The sequence below is a fragment of the Perognathus longimembris genome, chromosome 21 (assembly GCF_023159225.1).
Source record: "Perognathus longimembris pacificus isolate PPM17 chromosome 21, ASM2315922v1, whole genome shotgun sequence".
NCBI lineage: Eukaryota > Metazoa > Chordata > Mammalia > Rodentia > Heteromyidae > Perognathus > Perognathus longimembris.
Window position 1 is genome coordinate 18,518,402 of NC_063181.1, and position 18,460 is coordinate 18,536,861.

At 37.1% G+C, this 18,460-nt stretch overlaps 2 protein-coding genes and 1 non-coding gene across 3 annotated transcripts in view; 2 read left to right on the forward strand and 1 right to left on the reverse strand.

Moving 5' to 3' along the window:
- The first annotated feature begins 1,790 nt into the window (after nucleotides 1-1,790).
- LOC125339744 lies at nucleotides 1,791-1,897 on the forward strand. The gene has a single exon (XR_007208596.1). It is a non-coding gene; the product is annotated as a U6 spliceosomal RNA (small nuclear RNA).
- A 3,509-nt stretch (nucleotides 1,898-5,406) lies between these two features.
- Nucleotides 5,407-18,460, forward strand: part of Wdr17 (WD repeat domain 17) — a 76,011-nt gene continuing 62,957 nt past the window's right edge. The window contains exon 1 of the mRNA XM_048330763.1: nucleotides 5,407-5,505. The gene's annotated coding sequence lies outside the window, so the exon portion shown is untranslated. The remainder of the gene's footprint in view (nucleotides 5,506-18,460) is intronic.
- LOC125339567 (eukaryotic translation initiation factor 4E type 2-like) lies at nucleotides 17,186-18,180 on the reverse strand. The gene has a single exon (XM_048330765.1). The coding sequence runs from the start codon at nucleotides 18,101-18,103 to the stop codon at nucleotides 17,393-17,395; it is 711 nt and encodes a 236-aa protein (XP_048186722.1). The 5' UTR covers nucleotides 18,104-18,180; the 3' UTR covers nucleotides 17,186-17,392.

The following is an 18,460-nucleotide window of genomic DNA, read 5'->3' on the forward strand; positions in this document are numbered from 1 at the left end:
AGTTAAGAGGGCTAGTTAAGAAGGATGACTAGTTCAGAAGATGCATTAAAGGAGTCTAGGTAAGAGCTGTCAAGGAAACACAACTAGTTAATGTGAACACAATTATCAGAACAATTAAAATCAATGCCTAAGACAAAAGAATAAAAAGTAATATTACAATGACTATTTAACATAAACACTTAGGTCAAAATGACGAGTTAACATGAGCACTTAGTGTGAGATAAACCAACTTTTCTATCAAAGTTAGTTGCTTAAAAGACCTTGCTTTGGCCTGGTGTCTTGGGTTTTGTTGATTATTCTGCTAAGATGGTATCAGCAAGTAAAGAAAGTAGCAAAGTGTGCAAGTAAGACACATATGAGGTTGTTTCTTAAAAAAAAAAGTAGCAAAAGGAATACTGTATTTTATCTCTCAAGCCAATAATTTCAGTTTCAATAAACTATTGAGTAAAACCAACTTCTCTATGGTATATATGGTATATATATATATATATATATATATGTACATTGAAATAAAGAATTCTTCATTAAGCAACTAAGCAACTAAGGTGAGGGAAAATTTCAGGTCACAGGGGAATCTAATGTTCAGACTGAATACTAGAGTTCTTCATGTCACTCAGATTCAATAAATCCATTTGTGAATTAAATATGATGAATATGGGCCTGAACCACAAATCTTTCAAATTCTATGATTGCAGTAGCACATGCTGAATAACAAAATCTTTGCATCATGAGGAAAAGAAGTAAGGATCATTGCTTTGAGACTACTCAAAAGAAAAAAAATCTAGCTGTTTACCAGTAGCTTACCACTATAATCTCAGCTAGTTGGAAGTTTGAGAATCAGAGGATGATATTTAGAGGCTCGCAGGCAAAAGATTCATGAGACCTTTCTCAACTAATAGCTAAAAGGACCCTGAGATGTACAGGATCACGATTCCAGGCCTGCTCCTGCAGAAATGTCTGGGAGGTTCTCTCTCAATGGGCAAGTTGAGCATGATGGTGTATACCTGTCATCCCCACCATAGTGGGAAGCAAAAATAGGAAGATCTCCATCCAACCATATGCTTAGGTAGAAATACTAATTTTAACATGCTGAATAAATTTACTTGGTCAATATTTGGGACATAAATTATATACAATATCTATTATATTTATAGGTATATCTATTAAGAACTATTTCAATTAACTGTCCTTATATCTAGTACATTTTTAAACTCTAGATTTCCATGAATTTAATTCACATTTGTTAGGTAAGATGTTTTGGCCATAGTTAGTATGTTCTTATTTGTTACATTAATAATAATGTGGTAAGTCCTCTTAGACAGGAAAATCTGAAGTCTTTTGCTTATATTTTCTTAAAATTTATTTTAAGTAGTTCTTGGTTGTATTGTATTGAAAATATCTGTTAAAATGCCGCTTGTCATGTTAAATTGCATTGAGAAACCATTCTAGAGCCACTATTCTTGAAGAAACCTTGCCTTGAAGATGAATTGACTGGACATTTCCCTAATCATGCTGCTTTTAATGTTCATCATGAAGAACTTGATGTACTTGAAATTTTAAGAACTAACAATTGCCCTGAAAATGCCAATTAGCCTGAGAAGCTGACATTCTTTTCCTTCTGAGATGAGCACCACATTAAATCTTAATGAATAGAAGAATGAAAATCAGCAAGAATGCATCTTTTTGGGGAAATTAGGTTATAATATTTCTCTAGATCTAACTATGGCCATATCTGTTTCAATCTCTTGTTGCAAACTATCAAGCTAAATGCTGATAAAAGGATAAGATTATTGCTCGCTTCAGCAGCACATATACTAAAATTGGAATGATACAGAGAAGATTAGCATGACCCCTGAACAAGAATGACACGCAAATTCGTGAAGCCTTCCATATTTTTTGCCCCATTCGTAAGGAAATGGAAGGACTTAGAAAAAAATTATACTAAATGAAATGAGCCAGACCCAAAGAAACATGGACTCTATGGTTTCCCTCATAGGGAATAATTAGTACATGTTAAGGCTAGTCATAGCAGAAGATCACAATAGCCCAAAAGCTATGTCCTTATGAACACATGAGATGATGCTAGTTGAAATGAACTCCATGTTATGGAAACACGTTTTATAACATTGTTGTAATTATTTTCAACATGCTATGTGAAACCATACCTTTTTGTGTTGTTTCTCTCATATTCCCTTCCTGTGGTTGTCTCCCCGATACTGTATATATGTGTATTAGAACTAGGGAAGGGAAAAGTAATATCAAAATCAAGAGACAAAGGATAAAAAGACAATGATACCAAAAGCAATACTTACAAAACCATTTGGTGTAAACCAGCTGTACAAGTCATGGGGATGGGAGGAGTGGGAAAGAGGAAGAGGGGAGGCGGGAAGGAGGGAAGGAGGGAGATGGTAAAAAGTTGAACAAGAAATGTACTCACTGCCTTACATAGGAAACTATAACCCGTCTGTACTTCACTTTGACAATAAAGGGAAAAAATGAAAAAGAAAAAAAAAAAGCACATCCAAAAAGAAAGGATAAGATTACTAAATGTAAAAACTAGGATCTTGGTACTAATTCTGGTACTCAATCTCAATACATTATTTTTAAATTGCGAGTGTACTAGAGAACTAGATACTTATGAATGTCTGATTCAGTTTTGTATTCTTACCTGCAGAGATTTTTCTCTTTAATTGTATTATCAACTATTTAGCTCTTCTGAGAAATGTTGTGAACACTGTGTGCGGCAGCTTATGCTGTAACCCCAACTATTTGGAAGGCACAGAAAGGGTTGTAGTTTGAGCCCAGATTAGGTCAAAAGGCCTAGATCATAACTAAAATATAAGTAAACATAAAGAGATGGAGCATGGCCCTGAGCTCAATCCCCTGTAAACTTTAGATAGATATCATGAAACATGTAGTATATTTTCACATGAATATTTCCGTCATCTTTCCCTTCATCATTGTTTCTTTCATTGCTTTATTCTAGTCTATTAGCCTATTTGTCATTGAACTTGAGGTTTTCTCCTAATCAAATATGGTTTTCATCACTCTATATGCATATGTGCACAACCAATAATTTCAAAGCACCTTTCTTACAGTAAAGCCCCAATTTACTCATTGTAGTGGCTTCCTGTAGCTTAGAGTTATTAATGTTTAGCTGAAATATGGACTTCTGTATTCTTCCCCAAGGTAGCTTTCTTATTTTTAATCTTCCCTTTTACAAATTTGTATCTCCTTTATATTTTGGATAACCTCTCTTCATCCTCCAGAAAAAGCAAACAATTGAAAATTAAGTAAAGTAGCCATGTACTTTCCCCCACATTGTGTTTTGGCAATGATATTTAGTGTGTTCTTTCTCCTTTTCTGCCATGTGAAATACTAATTATTTATTAAGTCTGTTAACATATCACTCTTAAATTTATCTTTTAATACCATGGCAGAATAATGCTTCCTTTTTAAAAATAATGTCACAGTGTTTTTGTATAATTTTATTTGAAAAAGTGTAACATAGTCACATTTAATGCTGCTCTTGTGATTTTACTGATAGATTTCTCTATCCATCTATTTATCCAACATTGATTCATCAATACCTGAGAATCACCAGTTGCCTTTTTAAAATATAGGAAGCAAAATTGTAGGACACAAGTTTGTAGCCGGATACTGTGGTAGCCCAATAAGCTCCCTTCCCATACCTTAACATGCCCCTTTCCTAGGCAACAGTAGGCCCATTTAGTGAGGCAGGAAATAATCAGCCTCCCCCCCTCTTTACTTTGAGATGACACTCCTTTGGGGCAGCTACACCATATAAGGCAACAAGATCTCCTTAGAGTGACCTTCAGGCCTGGACAGCTGCAAGACCCCTTATCTACTACTTGGGCAGCAGCCATAAATCCTAAGTGGCCATGGTGAAGCCCCTGGTCCACACATCCACACCAAGGTCCCTGCCTCCAAGACCGCCCAGGTTATATATGTCATCCCAGACAGTAGATGGCCCTTCTTCTCAGTTCTCCCTTGTAAGAAGGGGTCTTGCCGGTCCCATTGCTGGCAATAAACTTTTCCTTTGTTCTTTGTACCTGGATGTCTCCGTGGTTTCTGGCAAAGTCTAGTAGATTCTAACACATTGGTGACTCATACTTGTAATCGAGGGTGGGGAAAATCCACAGGCAGAGAAGTTCAGGCGATTCCATCCCCATGGAAGAATTTGGGTATGGTTGCTTTAGTCGGTCGTCTAAACTACAGTAGAACAGCGCAGGTGGGCACCTCTGGAAGTGAGTGAGACCATATCTCAAAAATAAGCATCCAGTTACAAAACGGCCTTTGAGGTGTGGCTCAGCTTCCCAGCATCTGCCTAGAAGCACAACCTCAATCCCCTGTCGTCCAAAAGGAAGGACCTTAGCTTTTAACAAATGCATTGTCTACCAAGAAATTCAACACAAATCTATTTCAATTTGCAAAATCCCTAGGATAAATCCCATGGTAGGGAATAATCTCTGCAGAAAATATCTTGGAACAAAGGAAAAGAAAGATGTGCTGCCTCCAGAAGGTAAGAAGCTCGTGAGATAATTAAAGTCCAAAGTATTCACTATTCAGTGCAATGTATTCCCCAAACAGGAAGGCCGCCTATTTTGTCCAGCGTTTTGGGATAAAAGTCATAGATAGATTTCAGATATATGAACAATCTAAAAGGAATGACAAGCACCAAGCATTTCCATTCAACCAGATTCCACAGGGGAAATGGGTGTTTTGCACCCTGGGAGATGTTAACCACAAAGAGCTCCATTAGCAAATCCCACCCACAGAGATTTCCAGTGGGGATGCCTGAGTTCAGTCAGACAGTGAGAAGTGCAAGATCGCCATTCTGCACACCCTTTCCAAGATGTTGCCAAGTTAGCCCTGAAAGAGGCTCATTTTCCTCCTTCTGCGGGCTGCCTTGGGAGAAAGAGTGCATTGCTGTCTGTCTGCCTGCCTGCCTGCCTACCTACCTATATCTCATTTTCCTAGAATGTATAGTACACACTCCGTATGGAATGGTAGGTAGTGACAACTCTGATAGTTGACCGTTTTTCTCCACTTGGAATCTCTGCAAATCTCTCAAGCTTTGTCCCAAAGCCTGGGTCCTGAATCTTCCCCCACAGCCTTCGCGTTGCCAGGTAACCACCTCACCCACCGGCTAGTTTCCAGGGTCACCAGCTACTTCCGCCTCCTCTTCCCCGGCTCTCCAATCAACGTCAGGTATGGCTGTCACGTGGGGGTGGAGGCGGGGCCTGGAGAGCATTGCCCCCGCCCTTTCCACGCGGGCGTGCCAGAGTCGGCTTAGCAGAATCTGATTTCCCGCCCCACGGAATTGGCGGGCTGGGCCTGGCGGGGCGGGGTGCGGCGAGATACAGCGGGGCTGGGCGGGGCGGGGCGGGGCGGGGCGGGGCCCCGGGGCGCTAGCATTGTCACTGTGCCTGCTTCAGCACCTTCCACTGTCAGCGCCTGCGGCCTCTGCCTGCCCTCCTCCAGGTAAGAAGACCAGGGGCTAGGGGGCGGGGCGAGTGACTCAGGGGTGGGGACGCTCAGGTGAGGGGACACTCAGGTGCAGGGCCCCGGCCAGTGGCGGGCAGAACCGGGGTAGGTGCGGGATTGTTGGTGCTCCAGGCTTCTTGTAAGGAGCCTGTGACGCCAGGGATGGCAGACTGGAGTTAGGTGCGTCCTCAGGGGCTTTGCACACCATGCTAGCTTCCTAATTAATCCCCTGATGATCAACAAGCCACATCCAGAAGCCAGATCCACGCTTGTCAGCTACCCCTGAGTGTGAACCGTCACCGTTTCTGGAGGTAGTGCTTGCTTTTTCCTGTTGGAGGCTGTGAATTTATAGTGGATGTCTAGAGTCCAGGTGGTTCATTCTCATCAGTGAGCGCCCATCTGGAGACATCACTTACCTCACTTAAAAATGGTTTTAGTGTTAGGGTTGTACCGAGAAAGCTTTGATTGCAAAAGGAAATGTGTTACAGAATTTTTTTTTAAAGTCAATACAGAATTTAAAACAAGCATCTCATATATTAAGAAAATATTAAAATTACACTTTTTGTCCCCCAACACTCATACGCTTGCATGCACACACTGAATGGAATAAAAATTTAAACTGGATTTAAAACGGGGGTGGGGTGGAATAAAATTTGGTGAAAAGTTCAATCATGTATCAAAAAATCACATTTTTATATATATCGATTTGAAGAGAGATATGATACATTTCTAAGTAACTCAGAAGTATACTTCAAACAAAAAGTAACCCCAAACATTCAAATTCACTGTTTAGAAGGCATGAAATAGAATCCATTTAAAACTCAACATGATGAGATTATAATTACTATTTTCAGCCCTTTAATAGCATTTCTGTTACAGAACTGGTTAAGTGAAAATGAATTAATGAAGGTTGATAAATGTAAGCTCAACAGGAGCTTAAACGTCCTACGCATTTGTGATTTCTGGAGTGTCTTATCATTGCTCTGTATGAGGACAGAAGCTGTATTGATGCTGGACCAGTGGTGGTTATAACCTAATGGTAAAGACTTTCTGTAGCATCCTTTTTTTTTTTTTTTTTTGGCCAGTCCTGGGCCTTGGACTCAGGGCCTGAGCACTGTCCCTGGCTTCTTCCCGCTCAAGGCTAGCACTCTGCCACTTGAGCCACAGCGCCGCTTCTGGCCGTTTTCTGTATATGTGGTGCTGGGGAATCGAACCTAGGGCCTCGTGTATCCGAGGCAGGCACTCTTGCCACTAGGCTATATCCCCAGCCCTGTAGCATCCTTTTGAGACATTGCCTCAGTGGCCTAGATGTGTATGAAAGCAGAAGTCTGACACAAGTGGTTTCACAACTTTTGCTATTCTGTGATCTGAGCTCCAATGTGGTCATTGAGTGATTATGAAAAATTGTCAGCTCAATAAAATTTTCGAAGTACATTTCAGTGTATTATTTAGAATCACATTATAAACTGTAGTCTAAGGACATTGAATTAAGAGTTCCTGGGAATTGGAGCAAATAGTGACCTGTTTGAAGAACATACATGGAGAAAAATCACATACTTCTTGAGTGAATTGAACAAACTTAAATTATATGAAAAGAATAGTCAAATTTTAGCATTTATATGGATCTGACTTTACCCTGTGTTGATATTAATGGAAATGCTTAAAGAATCACAGGACTCTGAAGAAAATAGTAATTATAGTACTTGAAAAATTTTAAATTCTTTATTTTTGCAGTTAAATATAGATTAAACTATTTTAGTGGCTCATTCTTTACATAATAATGTATTGTATTAGAAAGACATAAACTTATTTAGGTTAGGACAAAACAAGTTTTAAATTCCATTGCTTCTAATAAAAGGAGCATTAGTAGGGCTGGAGGGTTTATGTTGTTGCTGATTTCTAAAAACTACTTTGTGATCCTAAGCCTGAACATAGATAGGCTAATAATAGTTTTTAATTTACTCAGAGAATACTAGGAACTCTTTTATGTTTGCTTGTTTATATGTTTCTTGCTTTGCTTGACTGAGAACTAAGACTCCAGCATGAATGATTAACTTGTCCTCATTAACAACATATACAAACTTCCCCAAAATCCACTATTCTTTTTCTAAACATTGTAATGAAGACTAACATGAGATTTCAACAATTTGAAGGATTTCTATTTTCTTCCTGTATTTGTTGAAATGTGACATATGCAAAAAGGATATAAAATAACCAGCATAGCCAGCCGTTCACTGTTATTGAATATTGAATGTAAGCATCACCCCTAGGCTCTACATAATTGTCTCATTTTACATTTTGTACAATTGTTCCATTGGAAAGTTTGACATACTTAAGTGAAGTCATGTGACTTTGTCTTCATGAAAAAATATTTTATTGAGGGCATTTTAATTCATCTCAATCTTTTGAGGAAATTGAGGAAGGGTTCTTATTAACTGAAGACCCTTTTCTTTTGTATAAGAGATATTTAACTAAGAGTTGGTTTCACATCCAAAACACTGTTCTGTGATGGTAGTGTGGCCATTATTCCTTCACTGTTAATGAGACTATGCCTTTGAGATTTATGAGAATAAATTAGATATAGATGCCTAATTTTTTTTGAGAAATTCCCCAAAGAATCTGTTTTGTGGAGTAACAGAATATGTAATAAATATGTCTTAAGGGTTTGGAGAAAGAGTTGTAACTTTTATAAGTAACAGATTGGTAAGGAAATACTACAAAATAATCACATACATATGTGGGTGTGCACATACACAATCATGATGGACTTGCTTATATGTAAAAGATTGATTAAAAAATTTTAAAGTTCATCTGGTAATGGGATATTACAATAAAAGTTTTCAGTGTGTTGTCATCTGATTTTGCTGGTTAGTGACTAGACAAATACAATAAAAGAGAAATTTAAATATTCAGATAGACTGGTCCTTGCTCCATGTATATATGTTTGTATATATGCATATGTATATATATGTGTGTATATATGTGTGTATATGTGTATATACACATATAAATATACATATATGCGTGCATGACTGCGCATGTGTGTGTAGAAGAAAGGGAGCCTGAACACTGGAACTTGGAACCATAGCTAGCACTTGCCAGTCACATCATCAACTTCTTAAAATAACTTCTTTTTGTATAGAATGACAAGTATTTTACTTTTTATTACTGTAGATGTACTTAGATAGTACAGTCTTGTAGGTTAATTACCTACTAAAATTCGGGGATTATGTATTTTAACATAGAACTAGAAATAAGCAACAATGTAAATCTTCCACAGTAAGATAATATAGGAGATAATTTATCAATATTTTGTTATTAAAAGGATGTTTTGTTAATTGTCATGTTAGGAAAATCCTGGCAAAAGATATACAAAATAATGTTGTTTTTTTGTGTGTCAGTGAAGGTGTTACAGCATTCAGTGCGTGTTTCTAATTTCAAATGCTAAGAAGAGGTGAACTCACAACAGTTCTTAAACAATATTATTTATGCTTAGACTTGTTTTATTGTGCAAATTCTTAGCACTTGAACTTGTGAGCATATATTCATATTCCAAGAAACTTCTGTAAATGAGGACCAGTCATGTAAAGATTGTTTTTCCAAGTTAGTAATAGGAAAGCTGGTCTACAACCTCCTATTCTAATACTTAGTATTAAAGACATTCTCAAGATTTATGTAATATATTACCACATGGCTTTATTTTGCATTATAATTCTTCAAGCTACTGACTCAAAAGTTAAAAAATTAAAATCACTTTAAATTTTAATAATAATTGTACATAGCATCCAAGTTTTATCTTATATGAGTAATATGCTGAAAATATTAGCAAGTACCTTCTTAAAATTCATAAAATTTATTGATTTGCCTGTAAATTTACTGGAAGTGTTGCTGTAGAGTATTTGACAGTTTCTCATCTGGTTACCTCAGGAGATGTTATTCCAGTGTAGCTCATAAATGTACATAATACATAAAATACATAAAATGTACATAATACACAAATACATGTATTTACATGTTAAATATAATATACTCAAAATTAAGATGCTTAACTGAAGCCTAGATTAGGCTTACCCTTAGGTAAAATCTTAGTTGGAGAAATTTATTTTCTTGGCTGTTTGGGTACTTCAGTGCTAGACGCCATCAGGGGCTCTGTTACTGAACATTTACTTTGCTAGCAGCTGAAGCATCTCCTGGGAGCTTGTTAGACTTGCAAATTACCTGGCTACACGTCTTTGAAGTGAGAATTCCTGAGGGATAGCTCAGGAATCTGAATTTCAACAAGCATCAAGTAAGTCTCTTGAAAGGTAGTGTTAGAAGTACTGGTGGCAAGTACATTATGACACTGGACTCAGTTACTTCTCGAACTAGTAATGTGCATGTAGCATTCTACTTCTGAAACTTGAGTTGGACATACCATGAAGTACTAGATAAACCTTATAGTGGACATATTTCTCTGACATTCCTATTACAAATATAGCTTTATTTGAATGTAATGTCTCACTTTCATATTTAATTGCATTTGTTGATGATTGGGGAACATTCTGTTGTTTAAGAACATAGTTTTGGATGAGTAGACTACAAAATAGATTATTAACCTGCTAGATCTAAACGTAGACCTCCCACAGTAGCAGATAAAATATTTCAGACTTCTGTTAAAATATCAGATACATATACTACTGTTTGTTGGTTTGTTTGTTTCTACTGCAAGTCCTGGTGCTTGAACTCAGGGCCTAGGCTCTGTCCTTGAGCTTCTTTTGGTCAAGACTAGTGCTCTCCTCTTGAGCCACAGGGCCACCTCTGGCTTTTTCTGACTAGTTTACTGGAAGTAAGAGTCTAATGTCTAATGGACTTGCCTGGTTTTGAACTGCGCTCCTCAGATCTCAGCCTCATTTCTAGCTTTGATTACAGGAAGGAGCCACCAGCACCCCACTTACATTTCCAAGTTTAGCAGCTTTAGGTAGCTATTTTAAGTTTCTAGCTGCCAGGCTTCCATTTGGGATTTCTCAATTTACTTCCCCAGATAATAGTTTAACACCTTTCCCAGAATATGAAGGTGCCAGCCCAAACTAGTTTCTACCAAATGAGTTTCACAAGCAGTTAAGCCCACTGGGCTTTAAAATCTCATGCAACACTTAGCTCATAAACTAGATTAGAGAGGAACTGGGTTCTTCACATTTCCAGAATAACTTGTACCATAGCTCCTTAAGTTACCTTTAAGGAAGAACAATTCTCTTTTTCTGTTAAGCCTTATGTAAGAAATAATCCCATATCTTTCATGACAAATACTTGTTTTATTTCATACTCTTCTGTCAATGACATATATATTTCTCCCATCCTATTTTACAATTGAATATGTGATTTCTCTCACCTCTGTTTTTCTTTGCCTAACTCTTACAGTGGTCACACCGAACATATGATGAATCAGCTTGTTTAAGCAAAAGTAAATTAGTCCTGCAGTGAAATCAAACACCATTTCCATATTGCATCACACAGTTCTATCATTTTCCAAAGACCGAGATAACTTTAACTCTGTAGTTCAAACCCTTGTGTTTTTAGTGGTTGAAATATAGGAAAGTGTATTGATAAATTTATGTATATGGATGGCAAAAGCAGCTGCAGACAGTCTCTACTTTTTTGAATCAATATCTTGCTATTCTGTTTTACAGTACTTGATTTTGTATAAAAATCCTAGGTTTTGCTGACTTAATTGGAATCTACATAGGTGTAAGTGGTCATTTTGCAAGCTTAGACTAAAATTGCTGTAAATAACATTGGTTTTTTTCTACTTGCTACCTAATTTAGGATTTCAATGTAGGCTAATACGGTACTTGACTTGCTGTGACCCATTTTGCAATCTAATCTTTTAAGAACATTACGATTTGACACATACTGAGAATGAATAGATAAAATGCTGTGTCAAGTATGGAAAAGTTAAACTCAAGAGCAACAGAAATGTATGAGATTAATCTTTGTTAATAGAAACTGCTAGACATAGTTTTTGAGTCCGTTCTTAAATTTTGCTATGCATATAAATCACCATGGGGTAATACTGACAACTCTCTACCCCTAGATTCTGATACATTAGAATCAGACACAGAAATCTGCATTGAAGAAAGTTTTTGCATTAATTGTGTTCATGAATTATTTGAGTAATATACTTCAAGTCAAAGTGAGATAATCAGCCTTCATAAAATATGACTATATATTACAGTGAGAATAGTATTGTTATTTCAAATTATGGATTCTTGAAATAGGAAGACTTTCTGTTAGGGAGCCAAATGGCTGATTTTAAAAAATACTTCCAATTTTCTATACTTTCCAGTTTTATTGAGACAATTATTATATGCCAATTATATCATTACATAACATATTTGTTGCAAAGCTCTGATCATATTTATCAAATCAACTTTACATATTAATTTTAGTGAAATATTTTAGTTTTTAATAATAAGAATATGCTTTTGTTTTTTTAGAAAGTATAAAAATCCAGAACAGTATAAAGGTGAGCTTAACAAAACATTCTTGAATCTTTACTTCCTCACATATATGTGACCTTTTATTCTACACTTTATATAACATTATTATATTATTATATATATATTATATATATAATATATATATTATAACATTATTATATATTATATAACATTATAACATTATTGTCTTAAATTTCGAGAGATATGGCTACAGTATTTACTTTTTATTTTTTACTTTTGTTCCTTCCTCTTTCTAGCAGATATTTCCATCAGAAATGATTATATTTTGACCTTCTATCTTCTTTCAGTTGTTTACTCAGTGTCAAGTGTGATGTTATTTCATACCATATTTAAAAAGACTGTAATAGGAGACCAATATTCAAAATTTCTCATTGTCTTTTGCTATATGATTATTTTTTATACAAAATATTCTCTTGTATATCATTTACTTGTTGGTTTTACTTTGGCTTACTTATGGATTATCTCCTGTACAAGTTAAAGTGATAGCCAGACAGGACATTCACTGGTTTTGTTGAGTGTTTTCTTCCTTCATTCTTGTCTTACACTGACTATTATTCAGTAAGTATTGAATGACTTGAGAAGTGATTGGTGAAGTTATGAATGTAAATGCATTTAAAAATTTTCACATAACTAGTATGTCACTTAAGTTATTTGCATAGACAGTTTCAGATATTAATTTTAAAAAATTGTCTCATGGGGCTGGGAATGTGGCTTAGCAGTAGAGTGCTTGCCTAGCATGCACAAAACCTTGGGTTGATTCTCAGCACCTCATAAACAAAGAAAGCAGGAAGTGGTGCTGTGGCTCAAAAGGTAGAGTGCTAGCCTTGAGCAAAAAGAAGCCATGGACAGTGCTTAGGCCCTTAGTCTAAGCCCCAGAACTGGGGGAAAAAAAAAAAATTGTCTCATGATGTGTTATTTCATGTTTGCTTTCAAATGAATATTTTTTACTCTATTTCTACCTAATATTTTGAATCTAATTCTTTTAAAATAGCAAAATTTTAAAAACTGTCTTTTGCTTATATTTATAAAATGAAAAATCCATTATAATCTTTGCCTTTTAAATTTCCCTAAATACCTAATATCTAAAAATTACTTTGTACTTTGATTTTTTCAGTGGTAAGGAATGAACCTAGGGCTTTACATATGATAGGCAAGTGCTTTACCACTAAATTATAGCTTCATCCCTAAAATTTTATAACATCTTATATTTGAAAAATTCCTGTAGCATTTGAATTTTTGAAATATACTCATTTATTACCTTAATAAATACTTTAATTAAATTTCATATTTCATTTCTGTTTTGATCAAGGATTTATATTTTAGGATGAGTTCATGGATAAGGTATCTTTTAAATTCTTATATATATTTAATTCACTTTTTCTTCATTTACAGATTGTATTTTGTCTCTTAAAGTACTGTGAGATCACAAAAGTTCTTCAGTTGAATATTGTTCTTATATCATGGGGATCTTAATTGTATGCAGTGGTGAGAAATAATGCTGAACTTGTGTTTCTCCACTTGAACATCAGATTTTAAAAATCCTGAAAGGATGCTTAGAGAATAATTTTAAAAATTCAACCTCTGAATTTTCACTTTATATATATTGTATGCATGTGTACACACACACACACACACACACACACACACACACACACACATTTCTAATCTGATTAATCAGTCTTTTCCTGATCCTAAGAAGTTATTTTTGGCTGTATGTTGGGTCTGCCTTTGTTCCTTAGGTATCTCTAAAATACTTAAATATGTTTACCATGAATTTTTATTCCTTGTATATAATAATTCTGAATATTTCTCTCTAATCTTTAGAACAACAACAACAACAAAGAAACAAAAATATTTCTCCATATTGTGTGGAAGTCTTTTTGTTGTTTTGTTGTTGTTCTTTGGACAGACTTTACACTGCTGTAGAGATCAAAAGTAAGAGATCTATTAATTACTTTTTTTTTTTTTTTTTTTTTTGGCCAGTCCTGGGCCTTGGACTCAGGGCCTGAGCACTGTCCCTGGCTTCTTCCCGCTCAAGGCTAGCACTCTGCCACTTGAGCCACAGCGCCGCTTCTGGCCGTTTTCTGTATATGTGGTGCTGGGGAATCAAACCTAGGGCCTCGTGTATCCGAGGCAGGCACTCTTGCCACTAGGCTATATCCCCAGCCCAGATCTATTAATTTCTAATGAGCATGTATCTTTTGTTTTTAAGTTGAACACATATAGTGACAACAACACCAAAAAGGTGTACAAACTTGCCGGGGGAAAGGCTTTTTAAATTTTTAATTTAAAAAAAAATTTCCAGCCGCATTGTGAATGGGTCATCTCAGACACTGTATGTTATCTTTCACATAGTACTTATTGTACTATCTATGTACCTGTATGTACTTATTGTACTTTGTACCTATTGTACTATTACATAGTAAGTATTGTTACGAAGTGGAATGCCTTTTTCTATTTTGTGGATAGTCCTCTTAGATTTTATACTGGATCAGTTATGAATCACTATTGCCATCATTGAATGAAATCTTATTTCAATACCTTAATTGTCAGTGTCTAACTTTAACTGTATAATACCTTTTACATAGTACCTATCAGAATAGTTATAGTGTCTTTTGTATTTTATGGAAATTCTTAGATTACAATGTTGGTTCTGAGACCTTTTAGTGATACTATGAAATTTTCTTTCTTTTATTTTTTGATGTGTTTCTCTTAATTTGTTACCTATGTTAATGAGGATTCTTTTAATTGTAAACAATATAAAATACAACTTTTACTACTAGCTTACAATAACTAAAACGTCTAAGCACATAACTAAACGATTATAATTGTAATTCATAATTATGTTCTGTGTTCAGTTCAGCTTTGTCAATGGGTAGGCCAGGTTAAGTGTATTAGGAGAGAAACTGGAATCAGTAATATCATTAGAGTGGTTGGTCCAATGCTAGATCTGCATTTGAAATAGAATATAAATGTATTTGACAGAACTTAGATGTAGAATTGCATACCAAAATAGGATAAGTAGTAGATGAGAAACAAAAAAGGGGAGTAGGAGCAGACAGGCATCTATCACTTCGAGCAGACAGGCATTAAAAAGGGTTGTGAAAACTAGAAGGACAGGATAGAGAAAACATGGTTTAGATTCGAGGAAGATAACAAAATGTAAAGAAATTCACAAAAGGTATTCTCAGACCAGATACTACCTGTGGAAGCATCAAGAAGGGGTGATATTGAAAACACTTGTGGAGAATAAGAAATCACAATGGAGATAAAACTTTTTATAACTAGTTACAATAATACGTACATTTCATCCAAGTGTATTATATATGCTAGAGCAAAGCGATTTTAGATTTATACTGTAAAGAAGGAAACAAATTGTTCTCTTTTCTCTCCCCTCCCCCATTTTTCTTTTTTTCTCTCCCTCCTTTTCTCTCTCTCACCTTTCTCCCTTTCCCATTTCTCCATTTCTTCTTCAATTTCTTTGTCCTTTGTCCCCTCTTTTTTTTTTTTTTGCTGGGCCTGGGGCTTGAACTCAGGGCATAGACTCTGACCCTGAGCCTCTTCTGGGTTTTTCTGAGTAGTTTATTAGAGATAAGTGTCACAGACTTTCCTGCCTGGGCTGGCTTCAAACCCCAATCCCCAGATCTCTGCTTCCTGACTAGCTAGAATCCTCCTCCCTTTTCTCTATTCCTTCCTTCCTTCTTCCTTTCTTTATTTTTCTTTCTTTTGATCTCTACAGCAGTGTAAAGAGTAACTGATCAATTCGATGAATTTGGTCAGATAAAGATGAATTTGAACCTGATATGTTGGTTGAGCATTTAATTTCATAGAAAAGATTTTGAAATATAAGTCTTCTCCACTATGGCTAGACATTTTTTTTATTTACAATGGCTTGTAGTTGACTTCTTCTATGAGTGAAGAAAAATAAAATAAAATTCATATGGCTTTTGTTTTCTTTTGAACATACTAGCATTATAATTAGTTATGGTTCTAAATTTTCTGAGGCAGTAAGGTGATGAATAATCAGCTAAGTATAAAATTATTTAACTCAAGCAAGTGAACGGAAAATAAACAGATTAAAAAGATTGACATTACATTGTATCCTTTTTAACCTAGGAGCTCTTTGTGTCTAACTTTATGTCTAACTCCTAAGGGTGAACTAAGAACTAATCTTCTCATTCCTTTTTCTTTTCTTAGATTTTCTTTAAAAGTCAGTAACCACTAGAAATCATTTACCAATTTGTTGCAGAGGCAAATTTAAGATACTTTTTGGTATATAAGCTAAAAACTAAAAAATTATTTTATACACTAGGCTGTAGAACTAGATAACAAATCTTATTTTATATTTTGTTACTTAGAGACTTTTATTTTCAGACTTAGCATCTTTTAGCAAATATTATTTGTAAATTATTGAAATGATTTTAGCTGGAAATGTTATGGGGTTCAGGGGAGGGGATTCCCCATCCCTCAAGTCCACTACTCAGAGACAGTCTCCAGCAGAAAGATGGATTTATTGGGGAAGTAAAAAGTGAATTGACCAGTTCGGTTAGGGACACAACACAGACTGTAACTGCGACATTCAACAGTCCTGGAACTGGGGTTTATAATAGGTAGAAGCTGTGCATTCTACAGCAGGTGGTCATGTAACACTGACACAGGGGGTTAACACAGGGGGTAGAGCAAATCACAAATGGGTTAAGCAAGCCATTTACAGAAGCAGAATTTTGCAGTCAGGATGACCTACTGTCAACTTTATTTTAGCAATTGCTAATATGTTTTCTTATTACCAATAAGCAAGCATAAGTGGGCTAAAACAATCCAGTACTCAATCATAAGTAAACCAACCCAACAGTTACCATGGCATTCCTATAACTACTATTATGATTATTTCTATAGTCTATGACTATGATCATTTTTTACTGTCTGTTACTCTGGTTGTTACCTAGGTACAGAGGGGAACAAGGGCTCCCTATATTTTTATTTTTATTTTCCTTTATTGTCAGTGTGGTACAGAGGGGTTACACATTCATATGAAAGGCAGTGAGTACATTTCTTGTTCTACTTGTTACCTCCTCCCTCATTTTCACCCACTTCCTCCCTCCCCTCTTTCCTCTCCCCCCCAAGAGTTGTGCAGTTGTTTTACACCAAATGGTTTTTGTTTTTTTTTTTGTTTGTTTTTTTAGTTTAGCACCATTTATTTGTGATCTCAGCTGTTGTTGTAAGCTGCTGTGTGTCAGCCTGTTCTCAAAGCATAGCATGCTCTTCCATTCATTCCTCTTGTCGGGGACAGAAGGGTCTTCGAGGCGGCACGCCAACAGAACAAGAGACTCCCATGACGCCAGCTTCAATGATGGTGCCATCCAGAGAGTGAGAGGGTCATGGCACATTCAATCGCGGCTTCCAGAGGTTTTGAAAAAGGAGCCTTTGGGGGCCCAGCCTGCCTGGCATTTTGATGCTGTCGGTGTGAGTTTTGTATTCCATATGGTGTTGGGAGGTAGGTTAAGCACACGCCGAAGTGTATCCCGAATTCGGGCTGTGGTGGCTTGGTCGCTGGCAGTCTTATTCCATATGGAAATAATGTCCTCCTGAAAGCGGACAGAGACCACAGCCCCACAGATCTCCTCCCCAACCATGAACTGTTCTCCTAGCATGGCCAGGATGAGGTTCTCCCAGCAACGGGAGGCCAAGCCCTTCCGCAGCCGAATGATCCACTTGCCGCCATTTTCATTTGCATCATCCTCCCACATGGGCTTAATTCCTTCCTTGAAGAGATGGAAGTCACTGTGGCCTGTCAGGTCCCCAGGCCGCACCATGTGGCTATAAAACCTCCAGAACTGCTCCACAGAGGCAAAGGTGCCGATCTGCTTGATATTCTGCTCATAACTCTGGGAGCTGGTGGGACGGCCTGGAGTCCTCCTGGAGTACCAGAAAATATAGTTGTACTGTAGGGGATGCTCTGCCGGTCCAGGGACAACAGCCTTCCTCTTACTGCTGCTCTGGCTCTTGTCTCGTTCCATTTTTTCCTTCTCACCATCTTTCTGTGTGCTGTTTTCTTCATTCTGATCGTGGTCCCCACTGTCATCATCTTTCAAGCTCATCGCGGTGGCGCACCTCGGCGGCCCACAGCCCGTTACCGTCCCCGCCCGTGGACCACGGAATCCCGGCTCCGAGGGGAGGCGACCTTCCCGGGCCACGGGGTGCGTGCACGACCCCAGATCCGGAGACAAGCAGGCCGCCACGGTGCCCACACCCCCCCTCGTCCACGCCGCCGAACCCACGCCCCGGGGCGGGGCGTCCAATCCCCTCCTTCCGGGCGGCGTGACCAGCCCGCCCCCCCCCCCCCCCCGCTTCCACCCCCCCCCCCACGCCGCGGGCCCCCTTCCTCCCTCCCCACCGAATGGTTTTGTAAGTGTTGCTTTTTGAATGGTTTGTCTTTTTGCTCTTTATCTCTCAAT